The 21,567-nt window shown below is 48.0% G+C and overlaps 2 protein-coding genes across 9 annotated transcripts in view; both read left to right on the top strand.

Moving 5' to 3' along the window:
- Positions 1 to 35: 35 nt before the first annotated feature.
- LSM10 (LSM10, U7 small nuclear RNA associated) lies at positions 36 to 4,051 on the top strand. The gene is made up of 2 exons (XM_079139159.1): positions 36 to 163; positions 2,658 to 4,051. The coding sequence occupies exon 2, from the start codon at positions 2,682 to 2,684 to the stop codon at positions 3,051 to 3,053; it is 372 nt and encodes a 123-aa protein (XP_078995285.1). The 5' UTR covers positions 36 to 163; positions 2,658 to 2,681; the 3' UTR covers positions 3,054 to 4,051.
- Positions 4,052 to 4,353: 302 nt separating this feature from the next.
- The window catches only part of STK40 (serine/threonine kinase 40), a 46,534-nt gene continuing 29,320 nt past the window's right edge, over positions 4,354 to 21,567 (top strand). The window contains exons 1-3 of one of the 8 annotated variants that reach the window (XM_079152912.1): positions 4,354 to 4,721; positions 7,531 to 7,717; positions 13,752 to 13,851. The gene's annotated coding sequence lies outside the window, so the exon portion shown is untranslated. Of the gene's footprint in view, positions 4,722 to 7,169; positions 7,718 to 7,950; positions 8,141 to 13,751; positions 13,852 to 13,888; positions 13,998 to 16,518; positions 16,773 to 17,601; positions 17,997 to 21,567 lie in introns of those variants that run through there. The other 7 variants (XM_079152915.1, XM_079152913.1, XM_079152911.1 and 4 more) reach the window with 7 other exon arrangements.

Raw genomic sequence — 21,567 nt, 5'->3', positions numbered from 1 at the left:
CGGCGCCGCGCGGCCTCCTGGGAACTGTAGTCCGAGCCCCGCGCCCAGCGCCCCGGCTGCCCGCGGTTGCCATGGCTTCTCAGCGCTGCGGCAGCGGGAGGCAGCCCAGCTAGGCGCCGGCGGGCTTCGGCCGCGACGCGGGAAGCGGAAGGAATCGCGCGCGGTGGGTTCGGGTCGACGGAGTGCTGGGAACCCGGGGGTGGAGCGCGGGGGAGCCCGGGGAGCGTCTTCTCCCAGTGTGCGGAGTGCTGCTCGCCCCACATCCACCGCCACTGCTGTGTGCCTAGAGCGGCCTCAGCATCCCCATTTTACCGCGGGGCAGACAAGCTTCAAAACGCCAAGTGGCTGGCGCAGTTTCTCCCTCCTAGGAAGTGTCAGAGCCTGTCCTAGAGCCTGGGCCCGACTCGAGTTCCAGTGACTGCTCTTTGCAGTCACAGGGGCGGCCCCAAACGCTTGCTTGATCCGAGTGTCAGGCTGAAGCCTGGGTACGAGTCTTTGGACCCTTCCGTGGACCAACCCCCCACCCCCTCATCAGTGGAGTAGTAGTGCCGCATCTAATGCTAACCTGCACAGCCTTGGTCATAAAAAGTAAGTTCCACCACCTTGGACTTAGGGTCTGAAAAGAAGAGCTAGATAAGACATAGATAATCCAGTATCAGGGAATGCTGAAAGCAAAAGAAAGTATATTCAATGTAGTGAGATTCTGTAGCCTTATGTAGCCTGTGGTTTAATAAATGTGTAAACAGGTTCAGGGACATTAAGTAACTGTCCTAGGTTTACAGAGTCAGGAGTGGAGTGGGAATTCCATCCTAGGTTTCAGTTTCTCTACCTTAAAAACCTGTGCCCTTCATGTACCTTTTTTTTTCCTTCTATTAATTACCTAAATTTTCTACTTAATGGCACTTGCACAGTATAGACCAGTAGTTCTCAGAGTATGGGCCCCAGAGCAGGGGCATCAACATCACCTGAAAACTTGTTAGAAATCCACATCCCTGGGCCCAGCTCAGACCCACTGAGTCAGCCACTGGGAGTGTGTGATTTAACAAGCCCTTTGGGTAATTCTGATGCACACTAACTTTTAAGAACTGATGTCAACCAGTGATTCTCAAATGTTAACATGCATCTAATTCATCTTGGGGTCAGGTTAAAATGCAGATTCTGGGCTGGGGCTGTAGTTCAGTGGTAGAGCACTTGCCTTAAACGTGTGAGATACTGGGTTCTATCCTCAGCACGACATAAAAAAATATATTGTGTCCATCTAACAACTAAAAATTTTTTTAAAAAAATAGATTCTACGGCTACAGATGTAACTCAGTAGGCAGTGCTTGTCTCACATGCACAAGGCCTTGGGTTCAACCCACAGCACCAAAAAAAAAAAAAAAAAAAAAAAAAAAAAATTCTGTTCCAATAGGCCTGGGGAAAGATGAAAATTATGCATTTCTAACACATGCCCAGATGATGCTAGTCCATAGAACATATTTTTAAGATGGTGGCAAAGTAAGATTTTTTTGTTGTTGTTGCAGATGGACATCATCCCTTTATTTCATTTATTTTGAATAGCAGGGATGTAAACTACACTCTTTTTGAGACAGGGTCTTGCTGTGTTACCCACGCTGGACTCAAACTCTACTTTTTTTGTTTGTTTGTTTGTTTGTTTGTTTGTTTTTGATACCAGGGATTGAACCCAGGGTTGCTTAACCACTGAGCAACATCCCCAGTCCTTTTTTCTATTTTTTATTTTGAGACAGGGTGGGTCTCACTAAGTTGCTTAGGGCCTTGCTAAATTGCTGAGGCTGGCTTTGAACTTGCAGTCCTCTTGCCTCAGCCTCCTGAGCAGCGGGGATTACAGGTGTGTGCCACATGACCAGCTCAAAAAACCCCTTTTTTTTTCTTTCTTTGTTTCATTTTTAGTATTGGAGACTGAAGCTGGGATAGTCTATCACTGAGCTACATCCCTAGCCCTTTTTTTTTTTTTTTTTCTGAGACTGGGTCTTGCTAGGTTGCTGAGGCTGGTTTCAGACTTGTGGTCCTCCTGCCTCAGCCTCCCACATTGCCAGGATTACAGGTGTGCACAATGGCACCCCAGCTGAGCTTGAACTCCGTACTCTAGCCTCAGCCTCCCAAGTAGCTGGGAACATAGGTGTGTAATACCACACCCATCTTTAAGTATGCTTTGGAGTAGTGGTTCTCATCCTTGTCCATACATTAGAATTACCCAAAGAGTTTTTAAAAAGTAGGACACTGGGGTCCCACCTCACTAACCAAATGAATAAGAATCTCTGGAATGTGGAGGCCAGGTTAAACACTCACTAGATGATTCAAATGGTACAATGAGGATTCAGAACCACTGGGGATCGGGCAGCTATGGATTTGAATCCCAGCATCTCCATTCAGCAGCTATGTAGCTGTTGTAAGATTTACTCCTAGCCATATTTTCCCCATTTATAAAATGAGTATAATTAATCCTTGGTTTGCAAGGTGACCTGAGGATTCTGTGAGACAAGGACAGTGAAGCAGCTTTGTCTACAGACACAAAAACTGGGGAGGTGGTCAGGCTTGGGGAGGTCTGTGCTGGAAATTTTGTTTGAGGATCTGGCGGAGGTATGTTGGCAGTATACCCTCTGATGCACCTCCCATCTGTGTGCTCCTGCCCACAGCCAGCAGCCAGCCAGTGTGGAAGAATGGCGGTGAGCCACTCGGTGAAGGAGCGGACCATCTCCGAGAACAGCCTGATCATCCTGTTACAGGGCCTCCAGGGCCAGGTAACCACTGTGGACCTGCGGGATGAGAGTGTGGCCCGCGGACGCATTGACAACGTGGATGCTTTCATGAACATTCGCCTGGCCAAGGTCACCTACACGGACCGTTGGGGGCATCAGGTTGAGCTGGATGACCTCTTTGTGACAGGCCGTAATGTCCGATATGTCCACATCCCGGATAATGTGAACATCACCGCTACCATTGAGGAGCAGCTGCAGATCATCCACCGGGTGCGCAACTTTGGCAGCAAGGGGCAAGGCCGGCAAGAGTTTCCCTCCAAAAAATATAAGTGAGGCTGCCCCTCAGGAAGCTCCGATGCCAACTCAGGTTCCTCCAGTGTTCTGAGCCAACTCCCTGTCATCCCTCCCTTCCTGGAACCTGGTGTCCGACAGACACCACCTGTCACAACTGCCTTTCACAGGGTTCCACCTCTCAGACTCCTTGGGACCCAGAATCCTATCTGTCTGCCTGAGGCCTTAGGGTGGATGACAACCCCCCCTTTTGATCATTTGCATGTAAGTCTCTAGCTTACTAGTTTAGGGAATCTGTCAAATAGTTCAGCCCTCTCCCAGTGAGAATTATTAAATGTACTTGGCCTGAGTCTCCTCTAATTCCCCATTTCACTCGCAATTGTGTTCATTTTCATATAAAACTAAACTTAGATACAAAGAAGTCCACGTCTCATGCTTTCCCTGCTGTGTGCTGGGCTTCCTGTTGGCCCTGTGTAATAGGGCACAGTATCTCAAACTTGGCTGCACATTGGAATCATCCCTACCACACTCAGAGATTCAGATTTAATTGGTGTGGCCCAAGCAGTAGGACTTTTTAAGTTTCCCAGGTGATTCTAATACCAGGGAAAGAGTGAGAACACAGGAGGAGAGTACTTCAGTGTGGTCAGGTGAGAGTGGCTTTTCTATTCAGATTCTGTTTAAGAGGCTGTTAAAGTCATTGCTCTTTCCTGAATCAGGGAGTATTCTGGGCCCAACCCTTGGGTGTGGGAGTTCAACCAACAGCAAATCAGTCCCGATTCTGAGTCATCTAATCCTTAGGGTTGGAACCCAAGTCTCCTGTGCTCATTCTAAACCTGCCACGTGCAGACAAGCGTCTCAGTGAAAGTGGCTCTGTCCAATGGAACCAGAGAGTTTGTGTTCATCAGATAGTCATAGCGTGGCTGCCATGTGCTAAGGTCACCTGTTTAGCACACATTGCCAAAGACCCTGAACCTGTCTGAAGAGGAGCTTATGATCTCATGGGGAATGTGATCAACAAAAACCGAGATGAAATCCTGCTTGAGAATTGCCGTGCCCTGTCTTAGGTTAGTTGGGCCCAGTCTGGCCAAATGTAGCATACAGCTCCAGAGTTGCATTTCTTCAGAGCGTTTTGTTACCTCCCTGGTGTCCACTCTGGAAAAGGAGCTTGGCCCTTGCCTTCCTTCAGTTCCTGAGACCCAGCCAACAGCCCCAGCTGGGACACCTAGAATTTTCTCTGAGGACAGAGGCCCTTTTCCCACCCCAGACTCCCAGATCCTTGTCACACAGTTTTCTAAATTTGTTTCTGCACCGAAATTCTTTCCATTCCTCCCTGAAGACTGGGCTTTTGGAATTCAGAAGCTAAAAATGGATTCTGCATTCTGTCGTATCCTTCACTTCCTGAAGTAACCAATGCAGAGTAACTTGTGTAAAGGAAGGGCCCAGGGATACCATGGAAGATGTATTTCCAGGTGTCATTGCCTCATGGGAATCTGCACCGTGTGCTACTCATTGCCATGGCTTTTGCTCAAGCACACACACATCCAGCCTTCCTGCACCTTCAGCCACTGTGGGGACCTGGTTGATGACCCCAGGACTTCTGAGTGCTCAAGTGGCACAGCGTACCTTCCCTCTCCTCCCATTCCTGGAGAGAAGAGACGTGTCCGGGACCTCAAATTTGTGGGGAGGGGACTACAAGGTCTCTGATGAAAGGTAGGTGGGCGTGCAGCTTACAGTTCACATTTCCCAGGGCATAGAAGAGACATAGCATGTTCAGCCTTCAGCATGGCCGAGCTGGGTGGGACTTCCGTTTGTCCAGTGAGTTCCAGTCTGCCATCCCCTCCAGCAGGGGTTCTTTGCATTCTCATCAATGTTCCAGAAAGACCCAGAGAGGGCTGGGGATATAACTCAGGGGTAGAGCACTTGCCTAGCCCTGGGTTCTATTCTCAGCACTGCAAAAAAGAAAAAGAAATGAAAAGAAAAACCCACTGGAAGGACCCAGAGAAACAGCACATAGTTTATGAACTGGCTTAATCTCTGTTCTGGGACAGAATTATGCCAACAGTGTGGTGGTCACACTGGCCCCCTGCTCCCAATTACAAGCTCTAATGGCTGTAATATAAGGTTGTCATGAATGAAAAGGAAGAAATGATTTGATGCAGGTGGATAGCAGACAAAATTTACAAAATACAAAGCTAGCATGGAGGAAAAATGCTACAGAAGTCTTTGAAGGTAGGAAGCTTGGGAACCACTAACCCAGTCCAACTGTCACTTCATGGTTGATGAAATGAAGTCCTATAGAGGGGAAGGGGCTCTACCTGGATCTGGTGGTTAAGTTAGAGGCAGTATGCCAAGATAGGTGTCGTAATGGTCATCAAAAATAGCTACTGCTTGGGCCATGCCCTGTCCTAGGGGCTTTTTGTGCTCCATGAAGGTAGAAATGATGTCTGGTATTATGGGTGCTTCCATCAGTCTTTATAGAATAAAAGTAATCTTATTATATCATTATAACAACCCTATAGATTAACAGCCCCATTTTAAATATAAGCAAATAGAGAAATTAAATGATCTGCTCAAGATGAGCAACAGAGCGGGATTTGAACTTAGTTCTGCTACCTGCAAATGCATTGATCTTAACTACAATACTATACATACTATTCCGTTTCCCAACCTTCTTTTTGTGATGCCAGGGATTGAACTCAGGGCCTCACATATGCCAGGCAAGCACTCTGCCTCTGAGCCATGTCCCCAGCCCTTTCCAGCATTCTTGACGTCATACTGAAGATAATGTAGGAGGTGCCTCTGTCCATTACAGTGGTTGTACCCAGCTACAGTGTTAGAGCCATACCAAGACCTTAGAGCTTGGCCCTAGACCGAGGCCAAAAAAATGTCAGGAAGGATGACTGGGGTTCAGAAGTGTCTCCTCCCTCCTTTGATGATAGACGGATCTGCCTATACTTCATCAAGTAACCATCTTGGGCTGTTGTGACAGGTGTCACTTCTTTACAGCAGCCAGCGAGCCAGAGTTGGAGAGCCAGAAGGAACATGTCACCATGTATGTGTCCCAGCGATTTCCTCATGTTGGTGTTCTGATGACAGTTTTTCATTTCCTCTGGCTGGCGCCTTTAGTTTCTATTCATTGCCTCTTCTCCTCCCCTCTTTCTCTTCCTCCTCCTCCTCTTTGTTAAAATCCTATATTTTGAATCAGCTAAGAGTTTCCTGGGGGTGGGGACGGTGGTATCAGTGCCAAGTGATTCATCTAGCCAATAATTAGAGCTCTGGAAAATCCAAAACTCATTCTTGTCAGAGTCAAGGCTTCCGGAATCCCTAGGCTTTCCCTTTATCAGAGAGAAGCATGGTAGGCTGGAACTTGACTTCTCTATACCTACCTTTTGGTCATCTACCTCATTGAAGCCTCTGCCACTGAGATGAGTGTGAACACTCCCTGGAGCCTGTAAAAAAGTTTCCATAACTCACTTAGTCCTCACAGTGATCCTGAAAAGTGTTATCCCTATTTGGACAGCTGGTAAGGTTAGGGAACTTGCACTTAAGTTACCCAACTTGTAAGTGACAGAGAAGGGATTCAGATCCTGGCCCTTTGGAATTCACCAGACTTGATTCAAATCACAACCCTGTGATTTTTAGCTGTGCACTTTTGGACAGGTTACTGCCTCTTTCTGAGCTCTAGCTTCCTCATCTGTAAACAGATGCCAGATGCTGATGTTTCTAAAGTGCTTAACACAATGTGTGGCACAACAGTAGGAGTTGCTCAGATTAGTATTGCTATTCATCCCCATTAGCAGCTCAGTGGACACCAGATATTCGGAGAGACAAAGGAAAGGACAGTCAGGGGCAGTCAGACCTCACTCAGACCAGCCCTCATGTTCCAGGCAGGCACTGCCTGTGTGATGACATACACATAAGTGCTTGGCCACACACCCAAGGAAAATCCAGCAGTGCATACAGGCTTGGTCACATGTGCCTACATGTAGATACAGAGTGGCCCAGAGAACAACTGGAAAGACAACCGTTTGTGAGTAAAACAGTCACAAGCAGCAAGCACACTGGCTCACTTCTCTGAGACAAAGGAGTCGGGCTATGGCTGCTGGTGCTGCTGCCACTGAGCCCTTCTAGCTGCTTCTGCATGCCAGTGGAGGGAAGCCAGGCTCTCAGAGGGCCACAGTGAGTCACCAGCCTGATGCAATCCCTTTAAAGGGCTCTTCTGCTAGTGCAAGAAGCTGATTCATGGAGGGCGTGGTTGCTGGAGGAGGAGGAGGAGGAGGAGAAAGGGATTGAAACTATATCAGGAGGGACTGAAACTGTAGCGGAAGGGACAGAGGTTAAATGACTGGTATCGTTAATAGGAACTCTTCACTAAACCTTCCTGGTCAAGACACCAGGAATCTCCAGGTTGAAGCTGATCATCCTCAAGGTTTCTAAGGGCCAGAGAGGGAAATGAATTGTGAGCACTGCGACAGGAATGTCTGTCTTTCATTGAGCCTAACTGCAGCGCTTTCCGCAGAGTTGCAGAAGTCGAGGAATGGAGTTCAAAGAAGGATCGCCTTTCTGATAAATAGGCAACCATTAACCGACCTCCTAACCGCTGAAGACTTCAACCCCACCAGTGCTAGCGTAGGGCCTGCGAGGTTCTGTGGAGTCAAGGTGGGGCGGTGCCTGTGTCCCAGCCTCACCGCAGACTTAGATTAGTGGTAAGTACCGCCCCTTAGAATCTCAACCTCCAATTGTCTCACAGGCTTCGGCCCAGACCCCATCCTTGAACCAATCGTCAGTCTGATTCTGGACGCTAGCGTGAAGGCTTCCGCCCATCGTCAAGATGGCGCCCGGAGCTCAGGCCGCGGGGCCGACAACGCAGCCGAGGGGGCGGGCCGGGGAGGGGCGGGGCTGCGGCGCGGGCGGGGAGGGGCGGTGCGTCACTTCCGTTGTCAGGTGGCGGCGCCGCAGCCATGGAGGGAGGCGGCGGCGGCGGTGGCTGCTCGCGCTGCTGTGCTGGGAGGCGGCGATAAGCGGCTCCCACGCCCCCGGCCCGGCCCTGGCCCGCCGGGACGGAGCGCCGAGCAGCCCCGGCTCCGGGCTGCGGACTATGGGCGAGCAGCCCTGACCACCCGGGGAAGGTGAGGCCGGGGGTCCAGCGTGGGGAACCGGGCGGGGGTTGCTTGTTGGTCCGGCGGGCCTCAGCGACCATGGGGGTGGGACCCGGGTGACAGCCTCAGACCATCCGGGCTCGACGAAATGGCAAACAGCGAATGCCCCCTCCTCCGCTGGGGGTCTGCCCTTTCCCGGCGGCGGGGGCGGCGACCGCTGGGAGCCTCAGTCCCCGCCGCAGCCCTGGGAAGTGGGCACAGCCAACATTGCCGGGAGTCGCTCAGCCACTGAGTAAAGTGTTCGGCGTTTCGACCCGGTTAGGTTTTCTCAGAGAGACGTCCTGGGCCCCTCCACGCTTCCCTTCTGATCCCAGAAGTGACTTGAAAGTTAGAACTAGTCCCCAGGGAGGGCCAGCCGGGCTTCCTCCTGGAACCCTCACCCTTTGGCACCGGTATCATCGCTACTGGGGAATTTTCGCATCCTGGGCGGCGTTGAGGTGCGAGTCACAGCGGCCTGCTTGCCAGGTCCACATTTGACCGATCTTCCCCAAGGGGAGGGAGAGCTTGCTGTGGTCAGTGTTTCACCTGCCGTGCGGGTCAGGCCCGCCCATTCCCACGCCACTTGGCCCAACCGTCCAACCAGTAGATAGGGGCATTCATTTTTCTGAAGGCGTTCTCTGCCCACCCCCAGACCCCAGGTTTGTTTCCTTTTTGTTGGCGGAAGGAAGAGATGACAGCCGCCTTCTGTGGCAGAATAGACTTTGCTCTGTTTTAAGTCATTGGAGGAAACTGGTTGGCTTTGCTTGGTTTTGAGAACCATTGGGGAAGAGGGTAGTCATGCTGGGCCGGGCGCCTTTCCCACTTGGCTGAGTAGTTTTGCTTTAGATAAGGAAGAGCAGAATATGTAATTGTAGGGCCCAGAGAATCCTTATTTGTAAACAGTGCTTGTGAACTCCCTCAGCTCCCTTTCATGGCCTTGCTCTGCATGTTGTTTATGGATTAGATCTAGACAGTCTTAAGGTAGTGGTCATTAATTCATTCCTCACGGAACAACGGGGTCCTTGCCTGGAGAGGCAAATATTGTATAATACAGTGGTTGAGAGTGGGCTTTGGAGCCAGGCGTGGTGGTGCTGGCCTGTAATCCTAGTGGCTCTGAGGGCAGGAGGATCCCAAGTTCAAAGCCAGCCTTAGTAAATTAGCAAGACCATGTCTGAAAATAAAAAATAAAATGGGCCGGCAATGTAGCCCAGTGGTTAAGTGCCCCTGGGTTCAATCCTTGCTACCAAGATAAAAATTGGAAGTTGGCTTTGGAACCACACTTATGAGTTCAAATTCTGGCTCAGCAGCTTTTTAGCTCATTGACCTTGGGCACCTTGCTTAACCTCTTCATGCCTTCAGTGTTCTCATCTGTAAAACAGGTGATAGTATAGAGTTGTTATGAAGAGTTAAAATGTTAACAAACACATGTAAAACATCTAGAACCATGTCTGCCACACAGTAAGATTCAGTGTGTTAGTTGTTCCTATTTCAAGGAGTTCACAGTCTAGTTAAAGGAGACTGACCTGTAAACAGATAGTTGAAATGTGATCTAAAAAAGCTAACAACAGCAGGAGCAGAGTGCTTTGGGAGCCCAGCAGAGGAAGCTTCTAGCTCAGTCAGGGATATGACACACGGGATAGGGAATACCCTGGGAGGACCTGGTAGAAGTGACTCTGGAGCCAAGACCAGAAAGAGAGGAGGGAAAGCTTAGCCAGGTGAGAATGAAGAGAAAGGTGTTCTTCTGAGAGAGAGAGATTCATAGTTTATTCTAGGAACCTCTGATTGTTCAATATAGTGGTATAGAAGTTGACATAGTAAAGCAATATAGGTTGACTAGAAGTTAGTCAACCAGGTTACTGGGGAGCCAGTGAAAAGCTTTTAGGCAGAGGGGCAACATGATTTGATCCGTTTTTTAAATAGATATCCCTGGGATCCTAATACAGGAAAAAAGGGAGAGGAGAGGACTGAATGAAGGACTGGAGCCCTCTTCAGAGACCACTGCAGGCTTCCAAGGGAGGAGTGTTGGTACTATGGTAGTGGATCTCTGCAGAGAAAGCACCATGTGCAACCAGTGCTAAGTGGCTAGCTCCCTGCATGGGTCTGGGCTTCTCTGCCTGGCACAGAAGCGCCTGCTTGGCACATGTGCCCTTCTCATCTTGGGATCACAGATCACTTAAACAGCTGGGTAGGTGAGGCTGACCCCTCAGAAGGCTAGTTGTAAGGGATATATTTGCTCATTTGTGCCTTTAATTTGACCTTTGGGGAAGGCAGTAGGAGATAGTGGCTTATTTGGATCAGGGTCCTACACTAGGGGTACATTTTCTCCATGCCCAGCTTTCTCATCTATAAAATAGCAACAATATGAGTACCTCCCTAGTAGGGCAGTTGTAAGGATTAAGTAAGATGATGCAGGTTGAATACTTGCTATTCATCAAGTAGTAATGTTTGGTAAGTGTTAGCTTTTAGTACAGGCTGCTGGAAAGAACTTCCAGGAATTAGTTGAAGCAGTTCATGGTGACTAGAAGTGTGTCCCATTGAGCTGTCAGACTGTCCTGAGGGATCACAAGATCAGAATTTTATTGTTTTCTTTCTGAAAAGAAAATCTATGGGGAGTTTACCCAGTCTGTATGGGAGCAGTGCAGATGATTCAGCTTGGCTTTTTAAAAGAACCATTTTTTTAAAATAGAAGAACTGCAGAGGAAAAAAAATAGTATTTTAAAGTACACATAGTAAAAAATGTATTTAGAATTTTTCTGTGAGTCCCTACTAGTGACCCTTGTCTGGAACCTAAATTGGCTTCATCAGGAAGTATCAATCACATTGATATGTGTGGTGACTCAAAACGTAGAACCCCAAATGCACACACATGAGCTGCCATGTATAGCTGGTGTGTGTGCTGGATACTAAGAGGAGGAGGAGGAAGACCTGCCTTGGAGGAAGTTGTGTTCCAGCAGAGACAGGTGGGCACCTAACCCATGGACACTTGCACAGAGCTTGAACCAAGTAAGTGGATGAAGAGATTTGAGAACTTCAAAGAGTACTTAAAATTGAACTGGATCTCGAGGAATAAGTAGGATTTTCTGAGGGTCCATGAAGCACTTAGAGGGGGAGCAGTGTGGCACAGGTGCAAATGTATTCTGGCATGTGTGATATTTTTGGAGGTGCAGGAGTTCCAGCATAGCTGCAGGACAAGCTGGAGAGGTAGACAGGCACCCTACTAAGATTCTTGAACTTTATATTCTGTTAGTGATGTTTGTCTTTAGTGGAGGAAACCCTATCAGACCTGCATCTCCCAAAGAGCCCTCTGGCTGTGGGACGAGGATGAACTGGAGAGAGTGAATCCAGAGTACCAGTTATCACAGCAAAGGCTGTTGGGGGCTTGGATCAAGACAGAGGGTGTGGAGATGGGGAGGAAGGGCAGAGATCAGAACTGCTTGTGGAGAAATCCACTGGTCTCTAGGAGTGTTTGGAAGTGATGGTTGAGGGAAGAGGAATGATGGCAGACAATCCTGTGGCTCTTGGTTTGGGCGACAGTGAATGATAGTGCAATGATAAGGTGACTCAGGGAGAAGATAATAGGCTGTGGAATCTGCCAACTCCATTCAGTAAGCCCTGAGCTTACCCTCAAGGCAGAGTATCAATTGCAAAAACCTATGGAACCCTGTCCAGCTTTGGGGCAGACCTCCTGCCGCTTTTGCCTGAGTTGGCACCTGAAGAAGGGCAGCTTCATCCTATATACATGTATGAAAAGAATTTTTTTTAAAAATTTATCACTGTCAAAAAAAAAGATAATGAAAATAAATAAAGTTTAAAAAAAAAATAAAAACAGTCTGTATTTCATGAAAGAAAAAAAAAAAAAAAAGGAGGAGGAGGAGGACAGCTTCCCTTCACCTTTTTTCTGTCCAGGTTTGACCAGAGTGAACTTAATCAAATTTCAGAAACTCCAGTATAGCCCTTCCATCTGGTGCTAGCCACCCTAATTCAGCAAGCTATAGCAGATGGGGTCTGAACAGCAGCAGACCCTCAGGGGAGAGACAGCTTTCTTAGCGCTCCCTGTAGATCCTATTTGGAAAGAGACCTCAAGATTGGATTACTGCCTGATGCTGGGTTACCAGACTGAATCCTGCTTCTCAGAACTCAGAATCATCAGGGATATGAAAGGAAGCTGCCCCTTTTCCCGCTTAGTTCTGAGGGAGCTGGGAGCTGTCCCTGAACCCGATTGGGCTATGGAGAGGGGAACAGGCCCACTGGAATTTGGGAGATTTGCATAGGTTTTTGTTCTTGGGTTATGGTGTCAAGTGAACAGGGAAGTGACCTGAAAGAAGAGCTTTTTTCCCTCCACCTGCTAAGATGGCACTTTATCCTTGACGGTGATTCCAGTGCGTCAGCTGCCCCTTCATATCACCAGGCTTTCTAATCAAGAGCCAGGAGTGGGGAAGCTGGTCTTCTTCCCTTGATTTACTTACTATCTTAGAAATGGTTCCATTTTGGCACATGCATATACTTGTCTGGGTCATTTTTGGTCACATTGCCCCATCTTGAGTGTAATTTATTTAACAAGCTTTCTAATGATGATAAACAGGTTATTTTCTGTCTTTGGCTCCCCAAAGCTGATGTGACTTTCTTCATACACGTGTTTTGACCGCTTTAGTTATCTGCATGATGCATTTCTATAAGAGGGGGTTGCTGCCCCAAGTAGTGTCTCTCTCTCTCTCTCTCTCTCTCTCTCTCTCTCTCTCTCTCTCTCTCTCTCTCTCTCTTTTTTAACTTTCTAGGCTGTCCTTTAATAAACTGGAATAGCCTTGTTATCCCTAGCAAGTACACCTACTCTTGGGTTGATTATATGGGCAATAGTCCAGTGGTGTTCATTCTCTACCTGCTGTGGTGTCTATGTGGGTATGAGTTCAGACTCCCCAGGGGCTAGACTTCTGCAGGCCTGATGAGTTAAAGAAAATTAAGTTTTCTGTGAAACCCCTTAGATAACAAAACTGTGAAGGGCTCTTACCATTCAGAACGAAGCCGTCCCCTCTGTATTTTGTCAGGCTACCATCTCCCTGGCAAGAGAGGAAGACAGAATATCTTTTGCCCTTGAGAAATCTGTGGCCCAAGTGGTCAGAAGGAAGAAAGAATGGGGTGATCATTGGAATAGGAATTGGCAAGAGCAGGACTTTTGTGTGTTTGGGTCAGAGCTGATATGAGGTTTGTTAAAGGGACAGCAATGACTCTAGGGAGAAGTTCTGTTCAGCCCCTTGGTGAATCTTGGGACTGGCATTACCCAACATTCTATGGGGCTTAGGACTCCATTGCTGGTATCTGCCATTTCTGGAGAGCAACAGTCCTGCTACTTTTGCAGCAAGTATGTTGCTTCAGGCTTCACTGGGTTTAGGGTGTCTCACAGTACATTCTATGCTGACTCTTCTCCTAAGGTGGTCCCAGCTTTAAAAAACGGGAAGGGAAAGAGCAAAAAATAAGGAAGGATCCACACACCATCAGGTTCCTTGCTGAGGCCTCTGTGGTAGTATTGACTCTGAGGAAACAGTTTATCTCTGCTTTACAGAGCATAGCCAGACTGAAGGGTTAAATAACCTGTCTACCATTACAGAGCCAGTGAGGACAGAGCTGGGACTTCAGCCACATTTGTGTGACTCTGGTGCCTGTGCCATTCCCTTCCTCCATCCTGACCAGGCTGTTGCCCCAGGGAGGTGAGTCCATATAGACTTTTGGATTCATAGAACTATGAAGCTGAAAAGGACCTTGACAAAGCTCAGTTAGTGCCTTCTTTGCCAGAAGAGTGGAACTACCACAGCCTAGAGACAAGTTCCTCCCCCTCCTGCCCTATGAGTAGTGGGTAAGAAGACTTTAAACCTTGTTTATGTAGCAGTTAAGGATCTAGGTTCGAGTCAGACCTGACTTCAGAACCCAGCTGTGCCACCTGCTAGCTGAGTGAACTTGAACAAGTCATTCTAACCCCAGTTTCTGCCTCTATAAAATAGGCATAACAGTCCCCACACCCCTAGTAATAATGAGGATTAAACACAGGGTGTTTTGTCAGTAGTCTGTTTAGCTTAGTGCCCAGTACGTTGTCAGGACCCTGGCCACAGCTCTGGTGGGGCCTAGGTGATATCTTTGCTAGCAGATCTGTATCATCAAAGGAGCACCCTGAGCCAGCTGTCAGCCCTCCTGCATGCCAGGTAGCTATCAGGAAGTTCCTCATAGAAGTGTTTGCAAGCTGCCTGGGAGAGCTGAAGCTGTCCAGGAAAGTTGGCCTTGACCTTTCCTTTCCTCAGTCTCTATGAGACACAGACTCGTACATCTGGGGCACTTAGCTTACACCTGTCCCCATGCCATAACCTCTCAAGTTTGCCTTCTTTGAAGCCCAGCCTCCCCTGATTCCATTACTGTGCTTAATTTTAATGGGTTCAAGAAACCTTTAGTTTTTTCAAAAAGTTATTATTATTAAATTATTAAATTATGCCAAAGAATATAAAACTCCCTCCTCACCATGGGCCCCTAGTTCCATTGTCTGGAAATATCCACTATTAAATTTCTTCTAAAAATATGCTTTGTATATTTGTTTTAGGAACCTTTTTACTGCTGTGACTAAAAGACCTGACGAACAATTAGAGGGGCTGGGGTTGTAGCTCAGTGTCTGAGCACTTGCATAGCATGTGTAAGGCACTGGGTTCACTCCTCAGCACCGCGTATAAATAAATAGGTAAAATAAAGGTTCATCAACAACTTAAAAAGAACATTTAGAGGAGAAAACGTTTATCTGGGACTCACAGTTTCAGAGGTCTCAATCCATACACAGCCAGCTCCATTTCTTGGGGCTGGAGGTGGGAGTATGGAGGAGGGAAGCTGCTCAAGACATGATCAGGAAGCAGAGAGAAACTCCACTCACCAGATACAAAATATAAACCCCAAAGGTATGCCCCCAAAGCCACCTCCTCCAGTCACACCTACCTGCCTTCAGTTACCACTCAGTTTACTGTTTTGGTTAAGGGTCTCATAATCCAATCATCATTTCACCTCTGAATGTTCTTTGTTTTAGGGGGGTGAGGAGGTACTGGGGATTGGACTCAGGTGCACTCGACCACTGAGCCACATCCCAGCCCTATTTTGTATTTTATTTAGAGACAGGATCTCACTGAGTTGCTTAGTGCCTTCCTGTTGCTGAAGCTGGCTTTGAACTTACCTCAACCTTCTGAGACACTGGGATTACAGGCAGGTGCCACTGTAGCGGGCCTGAATGTTCTTGCATTGTCTCACACATGAGCTTTTGGGGGATAATTCACATCCAAACCATAACAGTATTCAAGGATGTAGGATTTTGTTTTGTTTTAATGTGTGTGATACTGGGGGTAGAACTCAGGGCCTTATACATGCTAGGCAAGTACTCTACCACTGAGTATATCCTCAGCCCTTTTTATTTGGAGACAGAGTCCTGCTAAGTTGTCCAGGCTGGTTTTGAACTTGCGATCCTCTTTCCTCAGCCTCCCAAGTAGCTGGGATCACAGGAACGCACCACTGTGCCCAGTTATAATATTTTTAACAAAAAATAGTATCATATTATACATATAGTACTGTAGTTTGCATTTTTGGGATAACTTACCATAGACATCTTTCTCAGGAGGTATGGACCTAGTCTTAAAGACTACACAGCATCCCATTATTTAGGTGGAACATAGTTAACCAAGTCTATCTTGGTGGACTAATATATTTATATTGTTTCCTTTCTGGGATGTGTGGGTGTTTTTAATTTTTGTGGTTTTTTCTTTTGATACTCTGCATGGTTCCACAGGGACCCTGGATGAGCCCATTTCTTTTTATGAATTAACTTGAATGTACCTAAAGGATAAATCCCCAGAGCTGGAATTGCTGGGCCTGGGCATGTGTATTTTTTTCTTTTTCATTATTGGCTGTGGTTTCATATATGTCTTCTGTGCAGTTGCTGGGCCTGTGCAGGGATGGGGGCCTGAGATAGGGAAGCCCCCTTTCAGGACATACATTGGATAATCAAACGTGCTCTTACTGGTGTGTGGACAAAGTATGCAGTGTCTCATGGCATTCAGCATCAGCCCTGGCTGACCTCTCAGTGGCTTAGAGCAGGTGGGGCCCTTACATGGGCCCACCCACATGAATGGCCAGCTGAAGGGCACTTTGATGGTGGGGCCTGCCGCCTGCCTCTATAATCATACCAGGCAGCTTCTTGCCCCTCCGCGCAACCACAACCAGCAGCATTCCATAAAACTTCAAAAAGTGAACTGTATTGTTCACTGTCAAACTTGTGAAATTTAATTTAAGGTTTTTATAGAGGCAGTTAAGGAAAGGCAGTTTGTTGGCTCCACTCCAAATTCTCTTTTTCACAGGACGATTGTGGTGACATTTGCTGTTGAAAACAGTATAAAGAGAGAATTGCATGCACCTGGATCCAGCCTGGGCTTTCCTGTGTTACTCTGGAAGTCTGTGATAAAAGGAAGAAGTAACATTTGTCTAGTGCCTCCTTTATGCTGGCTTCTGGCAGTCCTCAAGTGTACCCTTCTCAGGGGCAGTGCTGTCCCTCTCTAGGCGAGGAGGCTGTTAACAGAGAAGCATGTGTCCAAGCCACAGAATGGACAGAAAGGTGACTCTCAGGCTTAACCAGTCCTTCTTTGGTCTCTTGCTGCTTTCTCCTACCTGATTTTGACTGTCGTGGGCGGCAAGACTTGAACTCCACATGGGATCCAATGGAGGCCTTGTTCCCAGGCTGAGTCACCACACAAAGCAATGACTGATATTTTGAGCTGAGGAGCCCCTGAGTCACATGCTCATGCCAGGATTTCCCTTGTTGCAATCTTCTCTTTTAGCCCAAGGGAGCAGGAGCAGGCTGGCATGACATGGGAGAACTGTCAGTGACTTGCTTTGCTATCCCTGCACACGACAGAAGGCCCCTGCAAAGTCAAAGACCACCACAACTGTTTACCAAGCCATTGTGCTCAACTGCTTCCCCAGGCTGTTTCTCTAGAGGGGGAATCCCAGACCAGCACAGCCCAAGAAAGAGCTATTAAGTCTGTCCCTTCCTCTTCCAACACCCACACATAGTGACAGATATTTGTTGTCACATCAGCTGCTTCCGGAGGTAGGGAGGAGGGGTGAACTGGTGGCAGGACTGGCAGCATTGCTCTGGATCCTGTTTTGATGGCTCTTAGAGTGACTGCTAGTGAAGCCCTTTGTGCCCAGGAGGAGCCAGCCTATCAGCCTCCCTAGGGACTGGTTTCTTATTTGACTGATCTTTTCCCCGGAAGAACCTGCAGAGTGATCTTCAGCCCCAACACTTTTCTTCAAGAATGCTTTTCTGGGGGCTGGGGAGATAGCTCAGTCAGTAGAGTGTTTGCCTTGTAAGCACAAGGCCCTGGGTTCAATTCCCAGCACCCCCCCCCCCCCAAAAAAAAAAAAAAAAGAATGCTTTTCTTCAAAAATTGCTTTGGCATCCTCTGAGCGAGGGACCTTTAGCTTCCAAACTCTCCTTGCAGCCTTCACAGAGGCCACCATGAAACCCTATGGGGACTTCCTCAGGCAGTGGAGTAAAGAGGGACATGAGAATGATTACACAGTCTCCTGGTGTGGGACTGATCCATGAATTCTATCTCCTGGAGGATCCCCAAGCTGCAGACATAGGACTTTCCAGCCCTTTCTGGTCCCCAGGCCTGCTGCACTCAGCACACTGGAGTCCTGCTGAGGAAAAGCAGCCACGGAGAACAGGTCTGGTGCGGATGTGCAGGGGAGAGCAGGCTGGGCACACGGCCCTCTTTGTGAGCACCCCTCCCACTTCCCGCTGGCTGAGTCACTTCCTCTCTGGCTGCTGCAGGTATTCTCTCACAGGCCTGGGAGCAAAGCAGATTCAGGGTGTGGGATTCACCCTGTGCACCCAGAGAACTGTGAATAGAAGCCGCTGGTTCACTTGTAACCCCCCCAAGTAGTAAAACCCAGTGTTTAGAGAATGATGTGATATACATTTTTGACAAATTGGAGCTATGCCTATCCTGAATTTTCAAAATGAACAAAATCATTACTCTGGGAACAGTGAAGATGACAGCACATGCATGAATCCATGTCATCAGGGAATCCTGGCTGAAGTCAAAGGATTGCTAATCCTCCTCTCCCTCCACCTCCCCATCTCCCCAGAATCCATCCTGAGCACAAAGCAAATGATTTCCAGAGGTTCCTTCAAGCTCCCAGGGAGAAGGTTCAGGCCTCCTTCAGCAATGGCTGTCCTTCAGACTTGATGGAAAAGCCCATAACAGAGCCTCCTTCCAGCCAGGCTAACAGGAGCAGAAGAGAACAGGCCTCAGGGAACCTCCTGGTCTCCAGGCTCTACTTTTTCAGTAATAGAGGAGAAAAAGTTGTGAGAATTAAAGAGAGAATCCCTGGTACAATGACACACACCTGTAATCCCAGCTACTGGGGAGGCTGAGGCAAAAGGATCACAAATTTGAGGGCAGCCTATCTCAAAATTAAAAGGACCTGGAATGCTGGGTGTGCACCTGTAATCCCAATGACTTGGGAGGCTAAGGCAGGAGGATCTGGAGCTCAGAGCCAGGCTCAGCAACTTAGCAAGGCCCTAAACAACTTAGTGAGACCCTGTCTCAAAACAAAAAATAAAAGGGACTTGGGATGTGGATCAGTAGTTAAGCACTCCAGGCTTCAATCCTTGGTACCAAAAAAAGAAAAAAAAAGGGAGGGGGGAACCAGGATGTGGCTCAGTGGTGGTGTGCTTGCATGGCATGTGCAAGACCCTGGGTTCTAATCCCAGCACCATGGAAAAAAAAAGAATCTAGGAAACCCCAGGAATGCTTTGTGGCAAGTAGGTACCCATAAAATGGAAGTTAGAAGGCTAGGGTGCCTGGAAAGATTTGCCACAAGAGAGGTCTCCTCTGCGTAAAACAGGGAACATTCACCTTTTTGGTTAGCAAAGACCTAGAGACACCCATCAGCCACGGGATCACATCTGCTCCTTCAGCCATTCCATGAAGGAGGGAATATTACCATCCCTGTTTTACAGAAGAGGAACTTGAGGTAACTAGGATCACAAAACAAGTGAGTGGTTGGGCTCAGTGATGCAATGCCTGTAATCCCAGGCGTGTATCACTGTTGCTAGGGAGGCTGAGGCAGGAGGATTACAAGTTCAAAGCCAACCTCAGCAACTTAGTGAGACCCTGTCTCAAAATAAAAAGGGCTTAGGATGTGGCTCAGTGGTTAAGTGTCACTGGGTTCGATCCCCAGTACCAAAAAAAACCCAATGAGTGATAAAAACTGACACTTGAACCCAGTTGCACATGACCCCTGATCTTGCTTTCCCAACTGACACTTGGATAACTGGTTCATGGTTTGAGTCCCTCAGATCTGTGGACTGATTTTTGCTCGGTTCTCTGGGTTGAGTGTGGATAGAGAGCAGGTATGTAGGGAAGTCCTTGGCCTGGGTAGAAGCATCTACATGTGATCATTGAGGTGCAGCGAGACTGGCTTCCAGAGTGCTTGGGTCAGAATGGGGGGGGGTGCTTGGTAACCTAATCTCTGAGCCAGCCCTTTCACCAGAGAAGCCCTGCTCAGGAACCCTACAATGCCTCCTCCAACAATGTCATGGCCCCTCTCCCTCCCTACTCACCTGCAGCTTTCTGACTTGGCAACTCTTAGGTTCCAGAAGTGCAGTTTGTTTATAGTAGGTCTGAAGGGTGTTGCCCTCTCTGGTTGGTATTCCTAGAACCATGCAGATTTCAGGTGAAATGGGAACAGTGAAGGAAAGCAGCATGGGCATGTAAGAAAAAGTGTGGGACTCAGTGATGAAAAACCTGTGTTCATGTCTCAGCTTTTCACTAGCTAACCAGGTGACTTTAGTAAGTCTCAGTATCTCTAAACCTCATTTTTTTTTCCTAGAAATTTTTTGTGGTTTTTTTTTTTTTTTTTTTTGGTGATTCATTATTATTAAGTATTTGTGAGTGCTTTGTAAACTATAAAAACATGCAAAAATCAGGATAGTTAAGGTGGGACTCTCATGTGGACTCTTGAATCTGAAATTCACCACCCAGAGACATTCACAGGGAATTGCCAAGGGAACTGGCAGCCCTCCAGTGTGGATGGTGGTCTATAAAGCACAGATCCATAGGTTATCTTAGTGGGATCACATATTCAGATTCACATGGGTCTCCTCCAGTCTCCCCCTATCATTCCAGATGTAAGGAGAGTAGTAGGAAGTTTTCAGACCAGCAGAAGGACCTTCACACCACAGACCTGGAGTGGCCTGGAGGACCTGTTGCTGGTGTGAGTGGTACACGAGGCTCTCATATTCCTACATCTTGCTTCAGGAAGGCAGATCTTTATGCTAGATGCAGAAGCGATGTTTTTACATCAGGGGGTGGTCTCTCCCTTCTTCAGTGAGGGGTTCTGCAGAAGCTGCTCATGTTGTGAACAGGTTTGGATCCTCAGTGGGGGTGAATCTTACACAGCAATTACTGTCTAAACACAACCCAGGTGATCAGCCCATTTAGACCCTGACCTGCCCCATGCATTTCAGACATGGGACTTTTCCTCTCTGAACTACCCAACATTAATGCAACCCTTGCATGCAGCAGTGATACCCTGTCTCTTGCCATGAGCTGGCAGATGTTGGCTAGCTCAGGACAAGAGACAGGATAGCAGATGTACTTTCTTCTGGTCCTACTGCAGCCTCTGGTGTCAAGGTGGGCAGAACCATATTTTGTATCTCTTTATCCAGCTGTTCCTATCCATTAGGGACTTTAGTACCTTCTAGATGCATAACAGACAGTCCCTCCATTTTCTCTTTCAGTAGTTTGTTAGACACTGGGTTGGATACAGGCAAGCAGAGACAAATTGAACTTGAGCCTTCAGAAACCCACAACCTGGGATGGGGCAGTTGGTTGCAGCCCGGTGGGAGGGGACAGAGTGGTGCTCTGATTCTCTGGGAACTAGAGGAGGAGCAGCAGACTGGCAGGCAGCCTTCCTTGAAAACCTGCTACAGAAGGTTCAGTGGGGATTGAGAGGAAGAGCCAGCCAGAGAGAAAGGCAGGGCAAGGGTGTTCATGGCACATTCAGGGACTCATGAGTCATTTGTTGTGACTGCATATAGGATACATATATGAGCAGTGATACAGGGGAGGTCACCTGAGTCTGACAGCCTCACTGAAGAACTTAGGTTTTTTTCCTGAAAATCACAGAAGCCCTTGCAGGACCTCTGCGGCAGACAGACATACTGCAGCCTGTTGAAATCTGTTTGTCCAGCTGAGATGGCATGTTCTAATGGAGTGGTTCCCTCATCCTTCCTGATCAGCCTGAAGGAGAGCAGCACCCCGCCATCCTGCACCTGCTACAATAGAAACCCTTTGAGGATGTGCTACAGAAAGACACCACGAGGTGGTGGACCT

This window comes from Sciurus vulgaris (genome assembly GCF_902686455.1).
Source record: "Sciurus vulgaris genome assembly, chromosome: 1".
NCBI lineage: Eukaryota > Metazoa > Chordata > Mammalia > Rodentia > Sciuridae > Sciurus > Sciurus vulgaris.
Note: the sequence above shows the minus strand (reverse complement) of the source record. Positions and strands in the feature narration are given on the sequence as shown.

What these genes read in the sequence shown, in the direction of transcription:
- LSM10 (XM_079139159.1), top strand. Translation starts at nt 2,682, where the DNA reads ATGGCGGTGAGCCACTCGGTGAAGGAGCGGACCATCTCCGAGAACAGC.